This window comes from Dysidea avara, chromosome 1, assembly GCF_963678975.1.
Source record: "Dysidea avara chromosome 1, odDysAvar1.4, whole genome shotgun sequence".
Classification (NCBI taxonomy): Eukaryota; Metazoa; Porifera; class Demospongiae; order Dictyoceratida; family Dysideidae; genus Dysidea; species Dysidea avara.
The window spans coordinates 32423246-32449683 of NC_089272.1; the positions used below are offsets into that span (position 1 = coordinate 32423246).

Below are 26438 nucleotides of genomic sequence, written 5' to 3' on the forward strand. Positions count from 1 at the left end.
GTAGCTGAATTCTCTACAAGGTGATTTGTTTGTAGCTAAACTCTCTACAAGGTAACTTCTTCTAGCTGATCTTTCTACAGGGTGATTTGTTTGTAGCTGAATTCTCTATAGGGCAATTTGTTTGCAGCTGAACTCTGTACATGGTAGTTTCTTTGTAGCTGAACTCTCTGCAATGTAACTTCTTCTAGCTGAACTCTCTACAGGGTGACTTGTTTCTAGCTGATCTCTCTACAGGATGACTTGTTTCTAGCTGAACTCTCTACAGAGTGATTTGTTTGTAGCTGAACTCTTTGCATGATTGTTTCTTTGTAACTGAACTCTCTACAATGTGACTTCTTCTAGCTGATCTCTCTACAGGATGACTTGTTTCTAACTGAACTCTCTATAGTGTGGTCTGTTTGTAGCGGAACTTTCTACTGGGTGATTTGTTTGCAGCTAAACTCTTTGCATGATTGTTTCTTTGTAACTGAAGTCTCTACAAGGTAACTTCTTCTAGCTGATCTCTCTACAGGGCAGATTGTTTGTAGCTGAATTCTCTACAGGGTGATTTATTTGAGCTGAACTCTCTACATGATGGCTTCTTTGTAGCTGAACTCTCTATTAGGTACCTTCTTCTAGCTGATCTGACTACAGGGTGACTTTTTTGTAGCTGAATTCCCTACAGAATAACTTGCAATGTAATATAACTGTGTAAATTATACATGTAGCTGAATGCTTTATTAGGGTGACTGTTCTATTAGAGTATCTCGATCTCGCATTTGCTGCACGTAGTTGCCTTTCGAATCATAACTCAGTGATTTGTAATCCGATTCTTCTGTACTACTGCAAGAACTTTCTATGATGATCATTCCAGCTACATACTGATTTTCAGTTCATTGCTCTAAGCGGTTTGCCTGGTAGACACGAAAACTAATAGTTTTTTTATTCATAAAAATCGATCGCGTAATTTTGACACAGGTTGGGTTTTGTGTCATATCTCCATGGTCTTTATCCCGATTCCTTTCAAACCACAAAAAAGCACTCCTACGATGGTTGCTCCATCTACATATCAATTTTCAACTGATTTCTCCAAGGGGTTTACCCTGTAGGCGTGACAGAACGTCGACCTTATTTTACGCAAATAATCGGTAATAACTCCGTGTATGTTCATCGGATTCCTACCAAAGTTGGTACGGAGATCCGCCTTAATGAGCCCTTTAAGTGTGCCAAATTTCAGCCTAATCTGAGCACGCATTCGTGTTTTATGGCGAATTTTGCGAACTGTGCGAAATGAAGAAGATGAAGAAGAAAAAAACGAAGAAATTAAAACGAAATTGTGTTCGCTCGTATCTCGGAAATGGCTGGACCAATTGTCTTCAAATTTGGTATGTAGACTCCCCTAACTGGGCGGCACGTCTATAGCAAATTTGGTTCTAATTGGATAAGGGATCAAAGAGCTACATAGGTGTGAAAATTGCGTTTTCTTTTTTCCTGTTAATATACTCACGGTGTGACGCGCCGGCTTCTTGGGCCGCACGACACACTATCGTGTGTCTTGAATTGTATAATTACTAATAAAACCAAAAATAATTGAAGTATTAATAATCTTCTTTAAGTTCTTTTCTTCTTCCTGTGGTAAAGAAAAAAAACACATGGGTTAAAAAAGCCCCAAAGCCATGCATAGGCTGGCTTTGCAGAATACAAATACAATAATAAGTGATATCTAATCAAAAACAGCCAAGCTGTAAAAAAGGTGCGGCCCCCAGAAAGGCCATGGTAAAAAAAGATGTGAAATCCAAGCGGCACAAAATTCACCTGAATTGTTGTTATTAAAATTTAACCATTAACCTACCATCACAGCCATTTTTTGGCCGCCACCTTGGATTTCACATCTTTTTTCACCATAGCCTTTCTGGGGGTCGCACCTTTTTTTACAGCTTGGCTGTTTTTGATTAGATATATATAACTTGTACATTTACTGATAAATTCAGAAATATCTGCTTCATCTTTTCTTCTTCCTGTGGTAAAAAAAACTGGTTAAAAAGCCCCAAAGCCGCTGGCTTTGGGGTATACAAATACAAAAAGAGGTGAAATCTAATCCAAAACAGCCAAGCTGTAAAAAAAGTGTGCAGCCCCCAAAAAGGCTATGGTCAAAAAGATGTGAAATCCAAGGTGGCGGCCAAGAACTGGCTGTGATGGTATGTTAATGGTAAAAAATTAATAACGACAATTCAGGTGAATTTTGTGTCAAGACCAAGTGGTACCAAATTCATCTGAATTGTCGTTATTAAAATTTTTACCATTAACCTACCATCACAGTCAGTTCTTGGCCGCCACCTTGGATTTCACATCTTTTTTCACCATAGCCTTTTTGGGGGCCGCACACTTTTTTACAGCTTGGCTGTTTTGGATTAGATATTTATTACATGTCAATTATTCCCTACAGATAACTTGTTTGCAACTGATCTCTCTACTGGGTGACTTGAAATGTAACTGAAGTCTCTACAGGATGATTTGCTTGTAGATGAACTCTCTAGAGGATTCTCTCTACAGGGTAACTTGTTTACACAGTAGCTGAACTCTCTAAAGGGTGGTTTCTTTGTAGCTGAACTCTCCATGGGGTGATTTGTTTCTCTCTGATCTCTCTACAAGGTTACTTTTTCTGGCTTATCTCTCTACTAGCATTGGTACCTGCCCTACGTGCAGGATTATAAACATTTTAATGCCAGAAACAGACGCCAAGCATTAAACACCATGTAGCTATGTAGCATGCATTTTTTTAAACTTTTAAAATATGAAGTGTATTTTGTCTGTAGTTTTGACAGGATTGTAGCTCAATTATTTAGTGAGATGTCCCTACCAGTGCCTTAAACATATTGTATAGGACAAAAAGAAGCATTGGTACCTGCTTTACATGCAGGACAATTAATAATACATTGGGAACTGGCCCAAGCATAAATGTTATAGTGTCTGTGTATAGCATGCACGTTAGTGCATGATCCTTATGCCTTCTTTTAACTATGTATAGTGAAGTAATGAACATGCAGTGTTAATTAAACTACATGAAAACTAAGGCAATATATACCTACATGACAGGTAGTGTACACATAGCACAGTTTCAGTATGCTATGCACTAATGTTGTAGTGACACATAGCTATACCTGTTGCCATATACAAACCCACACAGATGTTTAAACATTATCATTAGTTGTCCTATCATTACGGTAATGTATGATCCTTTAAAGATCTAGAGTGAAAGGATGTAAACGGGATTAGTGAAATAGTTGTGCGAGGTCAAGCAATTGCACACACAGTTCCTCAGTATAAACTACGGTATCTGCATGATGCCAGTAATATATCACTTTTCAGATGCACAGTAGTACCTGCCCATGCAATTACGTTGTTTCTTTTCTACAGTCATACAGCTGCAGGTTAAGTGTGAAAGAAACTTTTACCTAGAGACAGGACAAGCACACTATGTTGGGAATTCACTTGTCCTACTACAATAGTGCTATGAGAGTGTTTATGATGAGTCTATGTGCCAGTGCTGAAAAATTGTGAGCATAAGAATTTATGGATAAAAACATTGCATGGAGCAGACTGAAAGAATGAAAAGGTGCATCAAAAATTCCAGTTGAAGTTGAGGGATTTGTGCAAATCACCAGAGTTGTTTGTCTGTGGTATGTAGCTCAATTTTTCAGTGATTCTTCCCTACACCAGTGGCTTCATGGCCCTATAAAAGCACGTATTGATTTGCTATACAGTGCTCGTGTTGCCAGATTACCTGCAGACCCACTATAATAACAACCAAGCATTAAGCATTAGTGCCATCCATGCCCTGCAACATGATTGGTGATATCGTTTTAATACCACCATCTTGCAAAGTATACCAAAATTATGGGAAGCACGCAGGTGCTCCAGAACCTCCAGAGTCTCCAGAACTGCAGTAGCTAAACTACTTTAGTAATACAACACCCAGGTGTAAACAATGTGGATGGTTCTAGCAGTACCTGCCTATTATGTATGGAGCATCATTTGATAATATTTTGACCACAAAAGACATTAATTTATTGGTACCTGCCCTACAATGCAGAAGTTGCCATATTGCAAAAATACTACACCCCCTAGTGTTCCCTTTACTACACTACAACCTGTTGTCATCACCTTTAACCTCCCTACATTTACAGCACTACTATACTGTATGATAATTTGAATAAGCTATCTACCTGTACTGCTGACTATTATAACCTATTGTTATCACCTTTGTACATCTACTACTAACTATTATCAACCAATGCAGTGGAGAACACCTGCGTAATCTGGACACTTCGTAATGGTCCTAAAGTATCCCTTAACATGTAAACTGACCTGATAAATCAGGAAACCTTGATAATCAGGACACTTTTGGTGACTCTCAAGGTGTTCTTACTACACAGCTTTCACTGCAGAGTGAGAAAAATAGCATGAAAAGAACATACTGTAACAGAAAACCTGTTACCAAAAAGGCTGCCAAAATGAAAAAAAAAGTAGCAGCAAAAAGGTTGTTGAAGAAACAAAAGTTGTAACCAAAAGGTTTGGGAAAAAAAGAAAAAAAAGTGACACAACTTCTCCCAGTCTCTAGCATTACAGTCTACTACATGCACCAAATGTCGCTTATGGTTACAATGTCATTAAATTTGTTTATAAAGGCAAATGTCGCTTATGGTTACAATGTCGTTAAATTTGTTTATAAAGGCAAGCTTAAGTTGAATGGAATAGGTGTTTACTTGTGGTTTGCATGCGGTTTACAGAAAGATCCAGGTGAATTTTTGCTCTACACCCTTGCACTAAATGCGCTGTAAGCAACGAACGACAGCAGCTAGAACATTCATTTAAATGCTAGGTTATTCCTAGATGATGAGCGCTTTGTTGGTGCCAAAACCGCTTCAATATGTGCAGCAACTGGCAAGAAGAATGCATGAACTCATATTGAATGCAGACAGACAAACAGACAGACGGCTTTCAGTTTTATAGATAGGGTGATTTGTTTTGTAGCTGAGCTCACTACAGGTCACTGGTTTCTAGCTGATCTCTCTATAGGGTAACTTATTTGTAGCTGAACTATCTGCAGGGTGATTTGTTTGTAGTTGAACTCTCTACAGGTGATTTGTTTGTAGCTGAACTCTCTACATAATGGTTTCTTTGTAGCTGAACTCTCTACAAGTTAACTTCTTCTAGCTGATCTCTCTACAGGGCGATTGTTTGTAGCTGAATTCTCTACAGTGTGATGTGTTTGCAACTGAACTCTCTACATGGTGGTTTCTTTGTAGCTGAACTCTAGGTGACTTCTTCTAACCTAACTCTCTACAGGGTGATCGTTTCATACAGTAGCTGAACTCTCTACAAGGTAACTTCTAGCTTATCTCTCTACAGGGTGATTTGTTTGTAGCTGTTCTCTATATGGGTTACTTGTTTCTAGCTGATCTCTTGAATTCTCTTCAGGGTGATTGCACTATTAAAGTATCTCAATCTTGCACTTGCTACACCAAGTTGGATTTCATGTTATAATTCTGTGGCTTTAAGTCTGATTCTTCTACACCATTGAAGAGCCTTTCTAAGATGATTACTCCACCTGTACAGTGATTTCAAAGCATTACTCCAAGCAGTTTTTCTGGTAGGCATGGCAAGTAGTGGTTTTTTTATTAGCTAATCTTGATTGCATAATTGTTATACACTGTTGGTTTTTTTGTTGTGTCTTCGTGGCTTTTAACTCAATGTCCTTCAAACCATGAAAGGTTTGAGGTTCTATAGTTAACCTATTCGCCCATCGATTTTCATCTTCTTCCCATAAGCGGTTTACCCTGTAGGCGTGACAACATATTGGTGTTATTTTTCGTGAATAATTGCTAATAACTCTTTGCCTGTTTATCATATTCCAGCCAAACTTGGTACTAAGATGCGCTTTTATACTCCCCCCCCCCCCCCCACCCCTCCCCCTGCTGTGTGCCAAATTTCAAGGTGATCGGATATGGAGTTCACGTTTCATGGCAGTTTTTGTAACTTTACTGAAAGACAAAGAAAAGAAGAATAGGAAGAAAACAAAATTGAAGAAACTAAGCCAATTTTTGAAGTCGAATATCTCGGGAACGCTTGAAGCGATTTCTATCAAATTTGGTATATAGAGTACTAATGTCAGCAGGCGTGTACTCAGCAAAATTCATCTTGTTTCATAAAGGCAGCACAAAGCTACAGAGGTGTGAAAATCATGTTTTTTTTCTTCCTGTCAATATGCTCATGGATGTTGAATGCTGGATTCTTGGCCGCATGACACACTACCATGTGTCTTGATACTTGTCTGCTGTGCACCCGAATTGGCTGTACTTGGCCACAGTGATATGTATACAATTTGTATAATTGTGACTGGATTTTGGAAAAACGATCCAAATCGCACATTAGAAGTTTCGAGATAAACGGTTTTAAAGAATTGAAGCCAGCATAACTCTCCAAGGATAGCAAGCACGCGTATGAAATTTACACAAAAGATGCATCAATCTGTTACCTTTCAGACCACTTCCAGTACTTGTAGCTGCTTGTACAGTTTCCCGCCAAATAAGATAGAAAATCTGAGCAGTTAGACGAGCGAAGTAGTATCACGAGTGCTCACAAAGAGGTGGAGGCTGGGGGGTGGTGGGGAGGGCAAAAGATAGGCCTCAAAATGGAGGCAGACCACGATTGGAGTCCAGACACGAGATTACAGGGCTGTGCTGGCTCCTTAGTGGCTGATATGTAGCAAAATCTACAGAAAACACGTCTGGCCAACATTATAAGGCTGTCCACCAGTAAACCACTGATTCTTGCCAAGCCAGGTCCTTCACAAGGCCTGAAACCGCCATTTGGGCACTCTACACCACCCAGAAAAGACGTCTATTAAAACCAGCCTCATGTAGTTTGAGTAGTGCTGAGGGTCAAAACTTGTAGTACGATAGTGTAGCTATCCACTGGTGGTGTTAGTTTGATTTTGCCTGATGTACGATTTGGCTCGGTTCTGTAAAATCTGGTCACAATTACTGATATAATACCATACCTGTTTCACTGCCCATACAAAAGTCTCAATAGTAGCAGTTAAATTTATCCCGTATTTCACTGACAGCAGTGAAAAAGTTGTAATTGCAATTTCATTGGCTAGAATTTATGTTAACAATGTAGCGCCAATTAGTGTCGACGTGTGTTTAGTACATAGTGACAAATTGCGTACATGGTAACGCTAATGCTCAGCATGCGTATATGCAGCGAGTATGGTATTAACTGGGAATAGCATGGGTAGCAGTGAAATTTGGGATAAATACCACTCTTGTTGTATTTGAAATGGTAAATTTCACTTGGCTTCGCCTCGTGAAATTTATCCCCATTTCCAATACAACACTGGTGATATTTATCCCAAATTTCACTGCTACCCATGCTATTACTAGTACAAATCAAAAAATAGTTGAAGCATTAAAAATCTGTTTTAAGTCTTTTTCTTCTTCCTATGGTAAAGAAAAAAGATAGGTTAAAAATGCCCAAAACCAGCTTACAGTATGCTCAGCTTTGGCGTATACAAATACAAAAAGAAGTGAGATCTAATTAAAAACAGCCAAGCTTTTAAAAAAATGTGGCCCCTAAAATGGCCATTGTGAAAAAGATGTAAAATCCAAGGGGATGGCCAAGAAATGGCTGTGATGGTAGGTTAATGGGAAAAAAATTAATAATGACAATTCACGTGAAATTGTGTTGTCTCCTCCAAGTTTTATTAGGATTCAGCACCAAATTCACCTGAATTGTTGTTAATAATTTTTTTTTCCATTAACCTACCATCACAGCCATTTCTTGGCCACCACCTTGGATTTCACTTCTTTTTTCACCATGGCCTTTTCCTATTAACTTACCATCACAGCCGTTTCTTGGCCACCTCCTTGGATTTCACATCTTTTTTCACCATGTCCATTTTAGGGACCAGACCTTTTTTACAGCTTGGCTGTTTTTGATTAGATAGCTATTGACATGTACGTATACATACACAGTATTAGTGCTGAGTGGTTTTGATATTTCAGACAGGTATGATATTGTGGATATCAACAGAAGCCTCAGTTGTGACATGCAACAATGAACATATGTACAGTATGATAAAAAAATCACTAGGTTGAAATTCTATGAAAGTGTGTATCAACCATACGCTGTTAACATTACAACTTATACACATCAAAAACTATATGTACTGTACTGTACTGTACTTGAATTCCTACATTGCTACACTTCCAAGTACGGATTTTCCCTCATAGCTATCATCATCTCTTGTTTCGCTTCTTTTTATCGCTGGAACTGTACTTCATTTTCAGCAGTAATTTTAAGTTTACATGCACACAACACTCAATTATGAGGTATGTGCACTAAACAAAATGAATTAAATTTTAAATATTATTGTTTTTATTGCACTAGGTTTTTGTTAGAGCATACAGTAGCTATACAATAAACATACACCTGTGACTGTTGTATTAGAGTATCTCAATCTTGTTACTCATCTATGCAGTAGATTAAGTTACTACAGTACATTATTAATGAAAATCCTTAGTTAGATGCCGTTTTATACACATGTAGCTACCTGTACTACTACAGTAGATCCAGATACAAAAGTACATACCAGTCCATATCCATACTAATACCTTACCTGTTTCACTGCCCATACAAAAGTCTCAATAGTAGCAGTGAAAATTTACCCCGTATTTCACTGGTAGCAGTGAAAAATTGTATTTGCTATTTCATTGGCTAGAATTTATGTTAACAATGTAACGCTGATTGGTGTTGATGCGTGTTTATTACATAGTGACAGATTGTGTACATAGGAAATTTCAATGCAACAAGAGTAGTGTTTATTCCAAATTTCATTGCTATACCCATGCTATTCCCAGTTAATAGCATACTTGCTGCATATACACATGCTGTGCATTAGCGTTGCTATGTACACAATGCATTGAAAATGGAAATTTCAATGCAATACTCGTGATATTTATCTCAAATTTCACTGCTACCCATGCTTATACTAGTACAAATAATATTGAGAAGCTTTAAAAAGATTGTTTTTTTTAATTCTTGGTTTTGCAGTGTTAAGAAACTAGATGGTCTCAACTAGTATTTAAAAAGTGTTAATTGAAAAATGTAGTAGGGATCTAACAATAATAAACAGCAGTGAAACAAGAGATGAATGATGGTAATGTATTACAGCATAGCTAGGTGGGAAGTCTCTACTTTTACATTGAACAAAATAATATTGTTATGTATATAGCTAATGTGCCAAAGATCATGCCCATTACAAGCAAACATAATAGTCATTTTACCTTTTGTTTGCTCATGTTTGTAATGATCACACTCATTATAAAGCAAATAAAATAGTCCTTTTACCTGAAGCCTTACCTTCAGCTGAGGATAAAGCCAATAGTGGTCATCCACATCTCTTATGAAACTGGTCTAGGACCAATCAATGCTCACCTATCTAGTGGTGATTGCACTGGCAGAACTTTTCTATTTTGAGTCCCCAGACCCTTTGGAGCAGGTGCTTATAATTGTGACCGGATTTGCGAAAAGGGGTCTTCGACACACATCCAATATACCAACTTTGACGATTGATAATTTCAGATTACAATAAGCTATTGGCTTGAAATTTGGACTGTAGTGAGAACCAAGATAGGGATAATATAATTGCTGTGCGAAGAAATTAGGTCTGGCTATGCGAGACTATATTATAGTAGCACCGGGACAAAAGTGCTTCTGAATCCAGCTCTGAAATGTTTCTGTGGCTTCTAAATATGCTGCTGCAAGAAAGTGTTGATACGAAAAATTAATGCCTCGATATGGTTTTGTTCGATGAAGAAGACAAGCAGCATGATTGAAGAAAGACAAGGCACAGAGGGCCTACACTCTTCAGAACTCCAAAAGGCACATCCCACTGTTTATTACAATTACAATTGTGGCGTATAAGTGGTGGCCATGCACTGCTTTGTTTGGCCTCTAGCCTTGTGACTGTGGTCAGTCAGGCAGTCAGTCAGTCAGGCAGTCAGTCAGTCAGTCAGGCTGTGAGACTAAAATTTGAGTTTTGGTGATTTTTAAAATTCTATTGACATGTTTAACGAAGAGTCGTGGTCATAAAAATGTGGTGCGTATGCAAATTACCAACCATTTTTGTAGGGATGAAGAAATGAAATGTCAACTGCAGCTTACCTATCAAACAATGATAAATATGAGTAGTTTGAGGTCTGAAACTATTAATAAACTTGAGTATGAAACAATCAGTTACTTTTCAGGTGCTAAAAGTAAGTTTTGGGAAGTGGTTTAAATTTCGCATCCATAGACCACCTGTACTGAAAAGTCACCCTGTTGTTCTTTTTCAGAAAAACCTAAGTATTTTAAAGTACGTCTACAAGGTTTCTATTAAGGGTAGTGATTGCCTGATACAGTAATGCAGGGCACAGAAATACTTTGAAAAATATTTGCCTCCATAGATTTTCCCTGATCTTTTTTTTTTTCCATAAAGGTGATTTTCGTCACATTAGATGTCTCTAGGATTTATTTTTTAAAGGTCTCTAGGATGACTTTCAAAGGCTGAATTTTGGGTGGCACAGGAAATTTTCAGGGTGATCCCTACTTAAATGATACTACTGTATAGTTTGATATCACACACATCACGTGTGTGCATAGGAAAGTGTTTTTTTTCTATTGGTTAACTGTAACAATGCAATCGTTGCTAATTACAAGTATAAACAAATCAGCCAGCAAAGCTAGAGTAAATGCACAAAGTAGTGAAAGGCTATAGGTGATGCCATATCATTTCCAAAGAGCCTTTGTTACATAATGTAAATGAATGGTGTAAAAGTTTTATCAGTCAGTGTGTGCTATTTTGCAAAAGAAGGCTGTGAAAGACAGATTAGTAGTGTTAACAGCATGCACAAAGCTTTGTATCATTGCTAGCAGCAGGTGAATTATTTTCAGTAATGAACTACACTGAGAGTTTTAGTGATTAATGTGCCTCATGGTGAATGGTATCAATTTCTAAAATACTTTTGTGGTAAAATTTGGCTGTAGAAGGCAAGAAAACAAAAAAAAATTATAAATTGAGTCCAGTAGTCCAGTACAGTAATTCAGTCCAGTTGTCCAGTACAGTGAATGGATACACCCCTTATAGCACTGTGTATACCTACATTTTTCAGTCCACACTCACATTAGCAACTTCACAAGACAGACCATGGAAATTGACGAAATTGTGCCCAGCTGCTTACATACAGTACCTTGTGAGGACTACTAGTGGCTCTTACATGCCCATAAGCAGATCTTCGGGGAGGGGGGGTGCTTTCCCTGGCTTTTCTCTTCCATCCCCCCCCCACCAAACTTACAGGACTATATTGGCACCATAAACAGGAATCATGCGTTCACACTGTGCTCAGAAGTACAGAAAGCCAACAAGCAAATAGAAGACAACAGTTACAAATTTACTTAACAGTTATATACTGTATACTGTGAAGAAAATGAGACAAATAAGTATGGAGTTTTGTGCTAAAGATTGAGATATTCTATCTAATAGAGCAGTCACTACTCTAACAGAACAGTTACACAATTCTAATGTCATTAACTGACAATTTTTGTAACAATAGCTACTACCCTATTTTGTTTAGTACACTTTACCATCAAATAGGTCTTGCAAATCATTTAGCTAAATAGCTATCAAAAATGCTTCGAAATTCAAACCTATGAGGTCTTTTATTTTAAAATTTTTCTCAAAAGATATCCATCTAGAGTATTAAAATGTGCATTACCTTCATTCACCAGACAAAATGTTATGCAAATGAATATATTTTGTGTTTATTTATAAGCACAAGTGCTGAAGGTCTGTAGGACTCCTGGTCCTACAGCCTGTTTAAAGTTGTTACAGAAAGTATACTGGAAAAGATGGAGAAATGAGAAAAATCCATGACTGGACCTGGGCAGCCTTGAACCTGCAGCCATCCAAGTAATGCTCGAACGCTCACAAGTGTCTGTCAGGTGGTCAGGATGTTTTCTCCTTGTTAATTTCAAGTATCTGTATCCATAGGAACCTTGGAGACTGGCTTTATTTTTCAAAGTACCCCAAGTGGAACCAAGTGGACATTATTTTTATCTATTAAGACTTTACAGCACAGATGCAGAAGGTCTGTAGGACTCCTGGTCCTACAGCCTGTTTGAGGTTGTTGTAGAAAGTATGTTTGAAAAGATGTACTAGATCTCTTAGTGGAATGAACACTATTTCAATCTATAACTTCTTGCCCCCCTCGACCCCCTAGCAGTGTCTCCTAGATCCACCTATGTACATGCCTATAGCGGGTTAATTCCAGATGACAAATTAACTAACTAGGTGATATGCATACGTATGTTATACCTTGGATGTATAGTAGACTTTTGTGAAAATATCAGACGGTAGATTGCATGCACCTACATACTTTTACAGCTAGTGAATGCTTAATTTTTCCCCTGCATCTCAATTTTGCAAAACATGTTTTCAGACAACTTACCTGCTGCATGCATTGCATTACAATGACATACTATATTGCATACATAGATGCTTTACTGCACTCAACACAATTCCATTCGACTTGCTAGTTTGACCCATTCATCAGGGTAGCTAATAGCAAGTCTCAACAGTAGTGTTGAATAGCTAACAATGTACACCTAATTCCATCTATTCAAGTGCAGGTGCTATAGCTATTAAACATGCACCCCACAGGCCAATGGTAATACTGAAGACTAGGTTTTAAATACATAATACTATATCATAGCTCACAAGCACATTAAGTAGACTGGTGTGCAAACCTCAAAGTTGATTACTTTTTCAATTACATTATAGCTTTGAGATCTCCCCTAAACAATAACATATGTTTAATTAAACATCACTGGCTTTGCTCCAGCTGTGATGTGGTGTTCTGAAGTATTCAGACACAGTACAACAACCACAATCACATTAAGTCATCCACCTCAGGGGCGGATCTAGGATTTATAAAAGGGGGGGGGGGGGGGGGGGGGCTAACTCAGGTATTAATCTCTTGGGTAGAGGTGTGCGAAGCATGCTGGAACTAGGGGGGTCTGGGGGCATGCCCCCCCCCCCCCCCCCCCCCAGGAAAATTTTGAAAAATAGATGCTAAAATACTGCAATTTGGAGACATTTCCACATAAAATTCATACCTGTAGATATTTTATATACTGCCTTTAGATTATAGGTATGGCTCTCTGAAGCATTTTGCTAATGGAAAAGTTTGGGTAGGTACAGACAACCAAGTACATGATGCACCCCTGTCACAATTGCACAACACTGAATAGGTGCATTTTAGAGTAAGAATGTTGAAAGTGGAAAATTTTGAAATTTGAACAATACAAGATTGAATCTGAGAGCATTTTCAATGGAAATTGTGTACCTGAATTAAATATTGCCATACATATTAACTACACAAGTAGATGAATGAAGCCCTTTAAACAGACCAATGCAATTCATTGTATGTATAGGTGCAGGCAGATTTGGAAAATTTCCATAACAGAACCAACTACATGTTTCCAGTGAATGTTCTATTAGAGTAGTTAGCTGACTGCTCTATTAGAGTATCTCGATCTTGTACACCTCCAATTCTGATACAGGTCCTTGTTGAATAAACTTTAGCATAAATCCACTGATAATACCTTGGAAAGATGTTTATAAGGTGGTTTTATGAGTATTTGTATTATTAGTGATCATATAATTATGCTAAGACAAAAGTTCATTATAATACTCAGCATATTGATCAAGTAAAGCCTAAATATGAAGGGGGGGGGGGGGGGGGGGATTCAGCCCCCAAAGCCCCCCCTGGATCCGCCCCTGCACCTCTGTATTTCATCATCCATGTCATTGCACACAACACTTTACTTTGTGTACTTCTATTATGAGCAACAAAGAAACGCACAAATAAATTATACAGAAAATTCAAAACTGCCACATTTACTTGCTTCACACTAGTACACTCAGCAATTAAATCATGTTAGTTAATTAGTGTGAAATTTGTTAGTAGCTATATGTATTTCGTGATGTATTTTGCAAACTAAGGTCAAAATTTATATAAAATTAATATCTATGATCTATTTAAAGTCTATATATTTTGAACAGTGGTTATCGCTAATACTCCAGTGTTTGGTAAGTTAATATGTGCTTTATGTATGTATGTATGTATGTATGTATGTATGTATGTATGTATGTATGTATGTATGCATGCATGCATGCATGCATGTATGTATGTATGTATGTATGTATGTATGTATGTATGTATGTATGCATGTAAGTATGTATGAATGAATGTATGTATGTATGAATGTATGCATGTATGTATGGCTGTTTACGCAAATAGTTATGGTTTGACATCTTTGTCAGAGATTTTTATGTTAGAAAATATGTACTAGTATGTGACATGCCATTACACAGATTCAACTAGAATAATGTTTTAAGATGAGATATTCATCTTCTGTTACAACTCATGTATTATGTAAAAGTTCATCGAACTTTTCTGTTAGCAAAATTTTGTCCTTCCCTTGTCTAAGACAATAGGAAGTTTTGTGCACCTACAGTGTATCAAAGGTAATTTCACCGCTACTGCACATTATACAAACATACAAATGGACGTAATACATAAAGTACAACATAACAAACTACAGTACGTAGAATACACACCTTAATTTCCTTTTTCATACTTAACAATTTGTGACCGGGCCTGCAAAAATAGGGTATATATGTGGGCACAAACTACACCTTGTCACATAACAGGTGCTAGGATAAAATATCTGGATTCTGTAAACTGTATTACAAAGTCAGCTAAGTAGGCTTGAGCCAATTATGCTTTGAAAAATGCCTATTATGCTTTTAAGCAGTGCTCAAAATCCATCCTATTATACTCTCACAATCAAGATTATGTTCGAGAGCTGACTGTTTTATTAGAGTATATCTGCATTTCCTGACTGCTGTATTAGAGTAAGTGACTGCTCTATTAGAGTATATCGATGTTATTTCTATAAAATGTGAATAATCAGTAATGAAATATAACACTGGAAGGTTTTTTGATATGAAATACAGTAATAATGTGCAGTGTGTTCATGTTGTGTAGTATTTTGGCACACGCATAGCACGTTTTAATTAAAATTCTTGAAAATCTTCCTATCATGTTGGAATAATGCTTGATGCTTTTGCTAGCCTATTATGCACAAAATTATACTGGCATAATTGGCGCAAGCCTATAACTAAGTATTTGATTAGTGGTGAAGATATAGTGTGATGACATAAAAAGAGTTAATTATTAATCATTAAAGTTCTAAAAAGTAGGCAAATTTTATGTGCCCACATGCCCTGTTTTCACAGGCATGGTCACATTTTTTGTGTGCAAAATCTATATTTACACATTATTTTTGCAGCAAAGATTGAGAGAGCAGTTTTTCATATATGTAACTTTGCACAAAACAATTTATCAAAATTTTACATTAGACCCTTTTTGTGGCGGATTTTGGAGGTATCTAGACCCTTTTCATGTTTACGTAGACCCTTTCATGTTTACTTAGACTCTTTTCATGCTTATTACGCGCACCTGCACTGGTAGCATTGGTAATGCATCTCCACCTGAAAATTAATTTAAACCCGTAACTGTTGTTACGGGTGGAGTAATGGCTTGTTTCTACTAAGGATTGCTACATTTCTCTGTTACAAGCAGCTGTCAACAATGTCAATGTACTACAACTACATAAAGGGTCTAAATAACTTAGACTTCAGACCACAGGGATCTAAGTAATTTAGTAACCCTCAGGTCCTGTAATAGCACCTTCACTTCGCTCAGGCGCCACAACTCAAGGCCATCAGGTTACTAAATTACTTAGACCCCTGTGGTCTGAAGTCTAACTATTACCTAAAATATAGCAAACTCTACCAGCTTGTATTTCACTACTTTTCCACCTTGCCCTATACCTTTAGTGCCTTACCCTATAGTTGGTACATGTTCACCTGATCCCCAACCAAAAACAGTAATATCAAAGGGGTGGACATATGATCACTCCCAATGGTTATGTACTGGATCAAGCATGTTTTCATGCTGTAAACATGTTTGCACACCTGAATTGTTCATACTAAATGTATGGGATATTTTTAAAGCCTCATAACTCACTTTTTCTTGCTTCTCACATTTAAAGGGCTTTACAGCACTGCTAACTATTAGGGCAGCTGGCCTATGTAGCCACAAGTATTAGCAAGACATGATGACTCAGGTAAATGCGAACAGACTATAGCTACTATCTACACGTCTGGTGGTATTACGAACATCTAATGTAGTGCACACATTTATATGATGATTTATGTGAATGGCTGCTCTATTAGAGTATCTTGATCTTTTGCTGCAAAGATTTTTGTGTAAGTATATACAGTAATTCAAATACATATTTTTGCAATTCTGTTTGATCACTAACTTTACCTTATACAGTGTATGTATGTGCACAAATGTAATATACTTACAGATGAAACATGTGAAGAAACTATAGATAATACTTGGTGTATCAACTGGCCAGAAACTATAGCAGGATTTCTAAGTAGTCAAACCTGTCCAGCAGGTGTGTTGGATTAATGTGTGTGTGCGTGTGTGTGTGTGTAATATTGCAAGATTTCATGAATATTGCAAGTAACTTTGGTAATGCATAACCATAATAGTATGGGAGTACTGCTACCATACTATTCAAGTAGGGATTGGCCTAATGTTACAAATGCTGTCTAAAATTTCCCTTTAAAAATCATCCTAGAGACATCTAACATCAAACACAATGTTAAAAACAAATAAAAGCATGCACAGTCAGCTGGAAATTTGGTATAGCTGCTAATCTTACTGACCACATTCGCAAGGTAGGAGGTCAACTAAAGCAGCACATGACCTTACTTCACAATAACAAATTCACCAGTGGGGATGTGCCTTTTGGGGTTCTGATGAGTGTATGAACTCTGTACCTTGTCTTTCATTTTATACTCAATCAGGTTGGTTGATGTCTTCTTAATCAAGACACACGGTAGTTTGTCGTGTGGCCCAAGAAGCTGGTGAACCACACCATGAGTATATTGACAGGAAGGGAGACAATGCAATTTCACACCTATGTAGCTCTGTGATCTCTTATCTGATTGGAACCAAATCTGCTACAGACATGCTGGCCAGGTAAGAGAGTCTACATACCAAATTTGAAGAAAATCGCTCCAGACATTTCCGAGATACGAGTGACCAAAATTTTGTTTTTATTTCTTCATTTTTCTCTTCTTTATTTTGCACACTTTGCAAAATCTGCCATCAAACACCAATAAGTGCTCCAATCGTCATTACAGCAGATCTCAGTATCAAGTTTGGTAGGAATCCGATGATAATTCACTGAGTTATGACCGATTATTTGAGTAAAATACGGTTGAACTTTTGTCATGCCCACACGGGAAACCCCTTGAAAGAATGAGCTGAAAATTGCTATGTAGATGGAGTAACTATCGTAGGAGTGCCTTTTTGTGCTTTAATGAAAGGAATCCAGATAAAGACCATTGAGATACGTATGACACAAAACCCTATACGTGTCACAATTACATGATCAATCTTTATGAATAAAAAACTATTAGTTTTAACACCTACCAGGCAAACCGCTTAGTGCAACGAGCTGAAAATCGGTATGTAGCTGGAATAATCATCATAACAAACCCTTGCAATAGTACAGAAGAATTGGATTACAAACCACTTAGTTATGATTCGAAAGCGAACTAGATGTAGCAAATGTGTGATCGAGATATTCTAATAGAATGGTCACCCTAATAGAACATTCAGCTGCCGAGATACTCTAATAGAACAGTCACCATTCATCTACAAATAAATCACTCTAGTGATTCAGACCATTAAAAACCACCCTGTAGGAAGATCAGCTTGAAACTAATTCACCCTATAGAGAATTCTTCCACAAACAAACCACCTTGTACAGATTTCAGCTACAAGCAATTAATCACCCTGTGCTGAACTCAGTTAGAAACAAGTCACCCTGTAGTGAGATCAGCTAAAAGAAGTCACCTTATAAGATGTTCAGCTACAAGGAACCCACCCTGTAGAGAGCTCAGCTACTAGCAAGTTACCCTATAGGGATAAGCTAGAAACAAGTCACCCTGTAGAGAATTCAGCTACAAACAAATCATCCTGTTTAGAGAGATCAGCTAGAAAGTGACCTGTAGAGTTCAGCTACAAAAACAAATCACAGATCAGCCAGACAAATAACCCTGTAGAGAGATCAGATAGAAACAAATCACCCTGTAGAGAGTTCAGCTACAAACAACATCATGCTGTAGAGAGTTCAGCTACGAGCAGATCACCCTGTAGAGAGTTCAGCTATAAACAAGGAACCCTGTAGAGAGATCAGCTAGAAGAAGTCACTTTGTAGATAGTTCAGATACAAAGAAACCACCCTGTAGAGAATTCAGCTACAAACAAATCACCCTGCAGGGAGTTCAGCTACAAAAAATCATCCTTTATAGATTTCACCTACAAACAAATCACCCTGTAGAGACTGCAGCTAAAAACAGATCACCCTGCAGAGAGTTTAGCTACACACAAGTAATCCAGTTGAGAGAACAACTAGAAACAAGTCACCCTGTAAAGAGTTCAGCTAAACACAACTCGCCCTATATAAATTTCAGCTACGAACAAATTACCCTGCAGAGAGTTCAACTAGGAAGAAGTCAAGCTGTCAGAGAAATCAGTTAGAAACAAGTCACCCTGTAGAAAGTTCAGCTAGATACAAGTCACCCTGTAGACAGATCAGTAAGAAGACTTCACGTTATACAATGTTCAACTACAAAGAACCCACCCTGTAGAGAGCTCAGCTACAAACAAATTACCCTATAAAGGAATCAGCTAAAAACAAGTCTCCCTGTAGAGAATTCAGCTGCAAACAAATCACCATGTAGATATTTCAGCTACAAACAGATCACCCTGTTTAGAGAGATCAGCTAGAAACCAGTGACCTGTAGAGAGTTCAGCTACAAAAACAAATCACCCTTTAAAGGGATCAGCCAGACAAATCACTCTGTTGAGAGTTCAGCTACAAAGAAACCACCCTGTAGAGAGATCAACTAGAAACAAGCACCTTATAGAGAGATCAGCTAGAAACTAGACACAACGTAGAGAGTGCAGCTACAAGCAAATCACCGTGTAGAGAGTTCAGTTACAAACAAGTTACCCTGTAGAGTAGAAACAAGTCACCCTGTAGAGAGATCAGCTACTGTAGAACCAAATCACCTTGTAGAGAGTTCAGCTACAAACATAATCACCCTGTAGAGAGTTTAGTTACAAACAAATCACCCACCCTGTAGAGACTTCATCTACAAACAAATTACTCTGTAGAAAGTTCAACTACATACAGATAACCCTTCAGAGAATTCATCTAGAAACAAGTCACCCTGTAGAGAGAATCCTTTAGAGAGTTCAGCTACAAGCAAATCACCCTGTAGATAGTTCAGCTACAAGCAAATCACCCTGTAGAGAGTTCAGCTACATTTCAAGTCACCCAGTAGAGAGATCCTGTTGGGAATAATTGGCATGTAATAAATAAATGTACTATATGTATACTAACTAATAAAAAATCTGAAATAGTTAAATTATTTAAAATCTGCTTTATCTTTTTCCTCTTTCTGTGGTAAAGAAAATAAGATATGTTAAAAAAAATCCAAAAGCCAGCCATAGGCCAGCTTTGGGATATACAAATACAAAAGGAAGTGATATCTAATCCAAAACAGCAATGTAGAGTGCGGCCCCCAATTTTGGCACCAAATTCACATGAATTGTCGTTATTGACATTTTACCATTAACCTACCATCACAGCCTATTCTTGGCCACCACCTTGGATTTTTACATCTTTTTCACCAGAGCCTTTTTTGGGGCCACACTCTTTTTTACAGATTGGCTGTTTTGAAGGGTTACTAATGAAAAATCGATATCTTCAAAATAATTTGCTAACTGCTTGGGCTACCTACCATTACTGAGGTATGAATGCATGAAAACCGTGTTTTCTTGGTACTGTAAAATGCACACTTGTTTGTAGTATGCCTGGGGGTGTTTGCTTTTCTTGGCCACACTATCATGTGTCCTGATAGCTAGATCTATAATGTCACTATTATTTTTGTGACATACGTGTATGTGATTTTTAGCCATTAAATGTAAATATTTCATACATACGTGTACATGTCTCTAAATGTATAGGGCTGGCTTACAGAAGATGCCACCAGAATGGGGAATGGGATGATTTCATAAATGTCACGCAATGTAGAAAAACTGAACTCACTAACTTAACAGAGACAGTTGACATACTGGAAGATAATCTAGTGTCTGAAAGCAATATAGATGTTGCAAACAAATTGCAAGTCATTAGTGGTGATTTGGTTGATATAACTACCAGGTATAGTGGAAAACTGTTTCCTAATGATCTCAACTCCACCATTGGAATCATTGACACAATTATCAGGTTACTTTTGATTGTATAAATCTACGGTATGCATACATAAAATTTAATATGCTGTACTGTGTACTACATGTATGTTACCTGATTTTGGAAAATCTGCACATTCCTATATTTTAAATGGTAATAACCATAGATATATGAGGGATTGGAAATGGCATCATACACCAGAAATAGGCTTGTTTTGAATGTTACAAGTGATTTCCGTAATTTGTATCGTATACTAATTTAATTGGCCCCTACTAATGTTTCAAAGGTTTTGCAAGAGTGACTTGAAACCTAAGAGCGAAGTGTACTACCATCCTACTAACTTTGTTCCACAGCTTTGGCATTAGAGTAAAGCTTGAAATACAAACTGTTATGCTAGACAGCAGCTGTGCAGAATTAGGAGAACAGAAACACGACTGTACGACAACACCTAGCCAAGTTGTAACCAAGGAAATACACAGTGTTTAAACTAGAGGTGTGGATTACAAACCATACTGTTCAATTCTAATGACCAAAGGGTTCTAAAAAGTCACATATCATTGATACCAGAAGGTGTACATAGCAGCCACCTTTGTTATTCATTCTGGTTTAAACCTTGTTTATGGACCCAAAACGAAGGTTATAAAAAATCAGGTCACATATGTAAATCTGTGAAAAAAATTTAGTATACATATTGGAGGTGGTGATTTTCTTGTTTATCATGAAAAATTCTGAATGTGGATTGTGGCCAGGACCAATAGGTATCTACTGTACATGTATTATTCCAAGTGCATTTGACAATATCTAATATTCATGCCTGAACTCTTTGCAATACTGGCAGTTAACTGTCCAAAACAATGGCTGAAATAATCACAACAGGATTCTGGTGTATTTCAGATATAGCTCATAGTCTTACTACAATTTGTTTTACCGTATAGCGGGTTTTTCTCGCGGACAAATTTACTTGCAAAAATAAAATCACCTGACACTTAATCTCGCGAGGTGACAAATTCGTGACATTAAATTCCTCAAAAAAATTTATTACTCGTTGTAATAAGTGTTCGCATACGAGATGGGAAGCAGTGAAATTTGTTATGTTTGCCATGTTTCTTTGTATCCACAATGAAGTGATGCAGGTGCCTGAAGTTTGCCAGGAAACAGGTGGGGCAACCGCTTTCAGCGATGTTTGGTGAAGAAACATGTGTTGTGTAGGGGAACAAACAACTGATCGAGCCGTTATAAAACAATCAGCAAGCTGTTATGTACAAACAAGCACCTGGTTTGTTGTTGAACATTCTAACACGACAGTTTTACAGGTGCTAAAACTTCGTGATAGACAAAACCCACATGATAAAATATGTCGCAAATTTTAACATTGCAAAGTGCCCAAAATGCGAGATTAAAATCCTCGTGATAAAAACTCGCTATACGGTACATGATGCATGTAAAGTTGTAGTACTGTATGTACTGTACATATGTACTGTAAACTCAATTATTGTACTTTGGGTGGGGGGATCAAAGTGCTGCTGTGTGCTGCATTTTCCATATTGCACTGATTAGTTGCATAACTGTGCTGTATAGTCATACAGTACAAGTACACAAAAATTGGAATTTTCAACTAGAGTAGGGACCATAGTAGATGTATAAAAATCCCTACTGTGAACCACTACTGTAGTTCATGATGCAATTATGCAGCTAGGTGGGCAAATACAGTACAGTTATGCAGCAAAGTTATGCAAGGAATGCTATGAAAACAACCCTACTCAGACAGCACATTGTAAATCACTAGAACTAGTCAGACTAATCCTAACAGTTGGCTCTACATAAGATTACATGAACATTATTTACTGATAGTCTGACATGGAAATTGAAGCAACAACCTCACACAGACAAGATGATGGATCATATGCATGAGACTGTCAAATGCTAAAACTAGCCAAATAATCTCACCAATTCATTCTATGTCTACAAATAGATTATATGACAACTTAGTGATAATCGTATTACCAAAAATTGGTGTGATTTGGGTACTCAGGTGAATTGCTCTGAGCAAGATGACCAGGAAGTACAACATAAAGCAGTTAAAGTACCACCTATGCTTGTGCGTACGAAAAATACAGCACTCGGGGGTATCTCGAGGTAAATACAGCACTCAGCTTTGCCTCATGCTTTATTAGCCTTTCCACACTCCCATACTATATTTTCTGTACACACACACACAGTGGTGATTTCACTATAGCATAAATTCTGCTATATTATATTATTGATATTGTATTTGTGTGAAAATAGGGCATGTGGGCACAAACTACACCCCGTCATATAACAGGGTATAACTCGACACTAGGATATAATATCTGAATTCTGTAACTTGTATCAGAAAGTCAATTACATGTTTAATAAGTGATAAAAACTGTGTGGCTGTAGCATAATGGCATAACTGTTATGCATCTTTAAATTTTGCAAAAGTAGGCAAACTTTATCTGCCCACATGTCCTGTTTTGCAGGCCCAGTCACATTTATCACATTATCAAAACTTTGTAGAATCATTGCAAGTGTAAATACTACTGAAAATGATACTGTGAAAGTTGTTGACATGATTCTGAATGTGAGTACTGCATGTATATCAATGCATAAATGAACAGAGTTTTAAGAACCCCTGGGGTATTCAGATACATGCGTAACTGCATAGTTCATAATTCTATATATTGTATTTGACTAGTTAAAATAAGCTATGGCTCCTATGACTTTCAGCAAGAAAAGATATGTGGCTGCTATTCAAAAGTAGTTACTATCTGAAGGCAGTTACTATGGAGTTATGTAGCTGACATTTTTACAGGTTTATGAATTCTTTAATACATCTTAACTTTTCTCAAAATGCTATTTCCTGGCTTAAAAGAATTTTTGCCTCAAACAAGCTATACCCAACTTATCTGTTATAGAATTTACCATTATATTAAGATATTATTAAGGCATAAATCAAATCAGTTTGTTTAACCCTTAAACCCACATAATCAAGAAACCTGGATTAGATAAAACATGAAGGGAAAATGCACAATATTTTTGTGCCATTTTACATACTTGGTTTTAAACAGGCATATCTTGCATAGCGTTCATCCAATCTCTTAGAAATAGAGATTTTCTTGCTTGGGAAGGCCTACTGTTTGTAACAGTATAGAAACTTTTAACAGTCAACAAGGAACTCACGCATATGAAGCATTGAATCAGTTTGTTTCGTTTCACTTCCATATTGTTAGTATTCTTGCTGGCCATTTTGTCAACCACATTATAGCTGTATATCAGCAGAACCACCATCACATGACGATCTAGATGACATCAAGAAAATGTTTCTATGTTCTGTATAGCCGAGTTATGGCCTTTAGCATATCGATATGTGAAGGAATACGATGAAGAGGTAGTTCTTTTGTACTTTAAAGGCACAGAGTGAAGTTCTGGGATGAAAGGATGCAACATAAGATAGACCCAGTGAAACCGAAATTTAACGGTGGCAACATGATGTTTGTAGTTTTTAGACAGCTTTTAAAGTTCTTGTTCTATATTAGTTTGTTTAAAAGGCTTGTGTATAATCCGGTTTTCTGGATTATGCGTTAACATGCTGATTGGTGTGGCAACTCCCTGGGGTGGTGTGCATTCGGCATATTCGAGCAGTGCACACCTCCAGGGTGCAATCACCACTTAATAATGTAATTAGTATGTATGCATACAAAATAGACATGACTTATAATGTTTTCCTAACTATACACACCACACTTCCACTGCACGTAGCTCTATTGCCTACTTTTTCCTAGTTCTAACCACAACAACATTTTCCACAAAGCCATAAAGTGTATGCAGCAACACCAAACAAACAAACACTCATGCAAATATCTACCACATAACATATTGCACGATTGCCATAAAATCAAGACACATGGTAGTGTGTCGTGCAGCCCAAGAAGCCAGCGCACAACACCCATGAGTATATTGACAGGAAGAACAAAAATGCAATTTTCGCACCTCCGTAGTTCTGTGCTGCCTTGATAAAACAAGATGACTTTTGCTGTGGATGCACCCTCCAACGTCAGTACCCCACATACCAAATTTGAGCGAAATCGCTTCAGGTGTTCCCGGATATACGACTTCAAAAATTGGTTTAGTTTCTTCATTTTTTTTTCTTCTTATTTTTCTTCCTCTTTTTGCATACTTACAAAAACTTTCATAAAATGCGGATGCTATATCAATTACCTTGAAATGTGGCACACAGAAGGGGGGTATAAAGGCGCATCTTGGTACCAACTTTGGCTGGAATATGATAAACTGGCAAAGAATTATTAGCGATTATTCACGAAAATAACACCAATATGTTGTCACGCCTACAGGGTAAACCACTTACAGGAAGAAGCTGAAAATCAGTGGGTGAATAGGTTAATTATTGAACCTCAAACATTTTGTGGTTTGAAAGAAATCGAGCTAAAAACCAGGAGGATACAATAAAAAACTAACAGTGTGTAACAATTACACAATTGAGATTAGCTAATAAAAAAAATTACTATTCACACCTACAAGAAAAACCACTTGGGGTAATGCTTTTAAAATCACTGTGCAGATGGAGTAACCATCTTAGAAAGGCTCTTCAATGGTGTAGAAGAATCAGACTTAAAGCCACGGAGTTATCACACGAAATCCAACTTGGTGTAGCAAGTGCGAGTTTGAGATACTCTAATAGAGCAGTAATCCTAATAGAGCAGTGACCCTGGAGAGAATTCAAGAGATCAGCTAGAAATAAGTAACCTGTATAGAGATCAGCTACAAACAAATCACCCTGTAGAGAGTTCAGTAACAAGCAATTCACTCTGTAGATATATCAGCTAGAAGACGTTACCTTGTAGAGAGTTCAGCCACAAAGAAATCATCATGTAGAGAGTTCAGCTGCAAACAAATCACCTGCAGAGAGTTCAGCTACAAACAAATCACCCTGTACAGAGATCAGCTAGAAGACGTTATCTTGTGGAGAGTTCAGCTACAAACAATTCACCCTGTACAGAGATCAGCTAGAAAAGTTACCTTGTAGAGAGTTCAGCTACAAACAAATCACCCTGTAGAAAGATCAGCTAGAAGAAGTCACCTTGTAGAGAGTTCAATTACAAAGAAACCACCATGTCGAGAGTTCAGCTACAAACTAGTGACCCTATAGAGACATCAGCTAGAAGAAGTTACCTTGAAGAGAGTTTAGCTACAAAGAAACTATCGTGCAGAGAGTTCAACTACAAACAAGTGACCCTGTAGAGACATCAGCTAGGAGAAGTCACCTTGAAGAGTGTTCAGTTACAAAGAAACAACCATGTTAATAAATATATGAATTATATATATAAATTGAACATTTACTAATAAATCAGAAATCAGAAATATTTAAAGTATCAAGACTGACAGTAGTGAGCTACGAGGCCAAGAAGCACAAAGCGCGCTCCTACAATAATAAACATGCAACCACTACTGTGAGTCATTTACATGAGGGATCAATTATGCAATCTTTTAAAATCCACATGGCAAAATCTCAGCCTTACTAAAAGATTCCGGTTCGAAACCAGGGGCATGTAATGTTTGTATAATGAGTAACTACCACACGAAAAGTCAGGCGAATTGTCTGAGTAGTTTGTTCCATCGCCCACCCATTTACAATGCATTAATTAGATTATTTATTCAAATGTGCATCATTCTTTTTTTTCATTTTCTTCATCATTGCATCCCATTGGAGCAATTTCTTTCAACCACGAAGTCGTGTTATAAAAAGGTTGCTGCTATCAGGGGCTTTTACACAATGTATCTGTACATTTAATTTCGCTAAAAGTTGTTCGTTAGCAAAAGAGATCGCTTTTGCGCTCTTTGAAGATTGAAACTTGCTGCCATGACATCGAGGTGTGAGGCACCCGCCTCAATTCCCAAACCCA

The 26438-nt window shown here is 37.4% G+C and overlaps 1 protein-coding gene across 2 annotated transcripts in view; it reads left to right on the forward strand.

Annotated features, from left to right (window-relative positions):
* The window catches only part of LOC136249743 (adhesion G protein-coupled receptor L3-like), a 156664-nt gene that overhangs the window by 49627 nt on the left and 80599 nt on the right, over positions 1 to 26438 (forward strand). Inside the window, exons 8-11 of one of the 2 annotated variants that reach the window (XM_066041853.1) lie at positions 14147 to 14173; positions 16525 to 16617; positions 20271 to 20532; positions 23035 to 23098. In XM_066041853.1, coding sequence (XP_065897925.1) covers positions 14147 to 14173; positions 16525 to 16617; positions 20271 to 20532; positions 23035 to 23098 — 446 coding nt within the window. The remainder of the gene's footprint in view (positions 1 to 14146; positions 14174 to 16524; positions 16618 to 20270; positions 20533 to 23034; positions 23099 to 26438) is intronic. The other variant, XM_066041857.1, reaches the window with a different exon arrangement.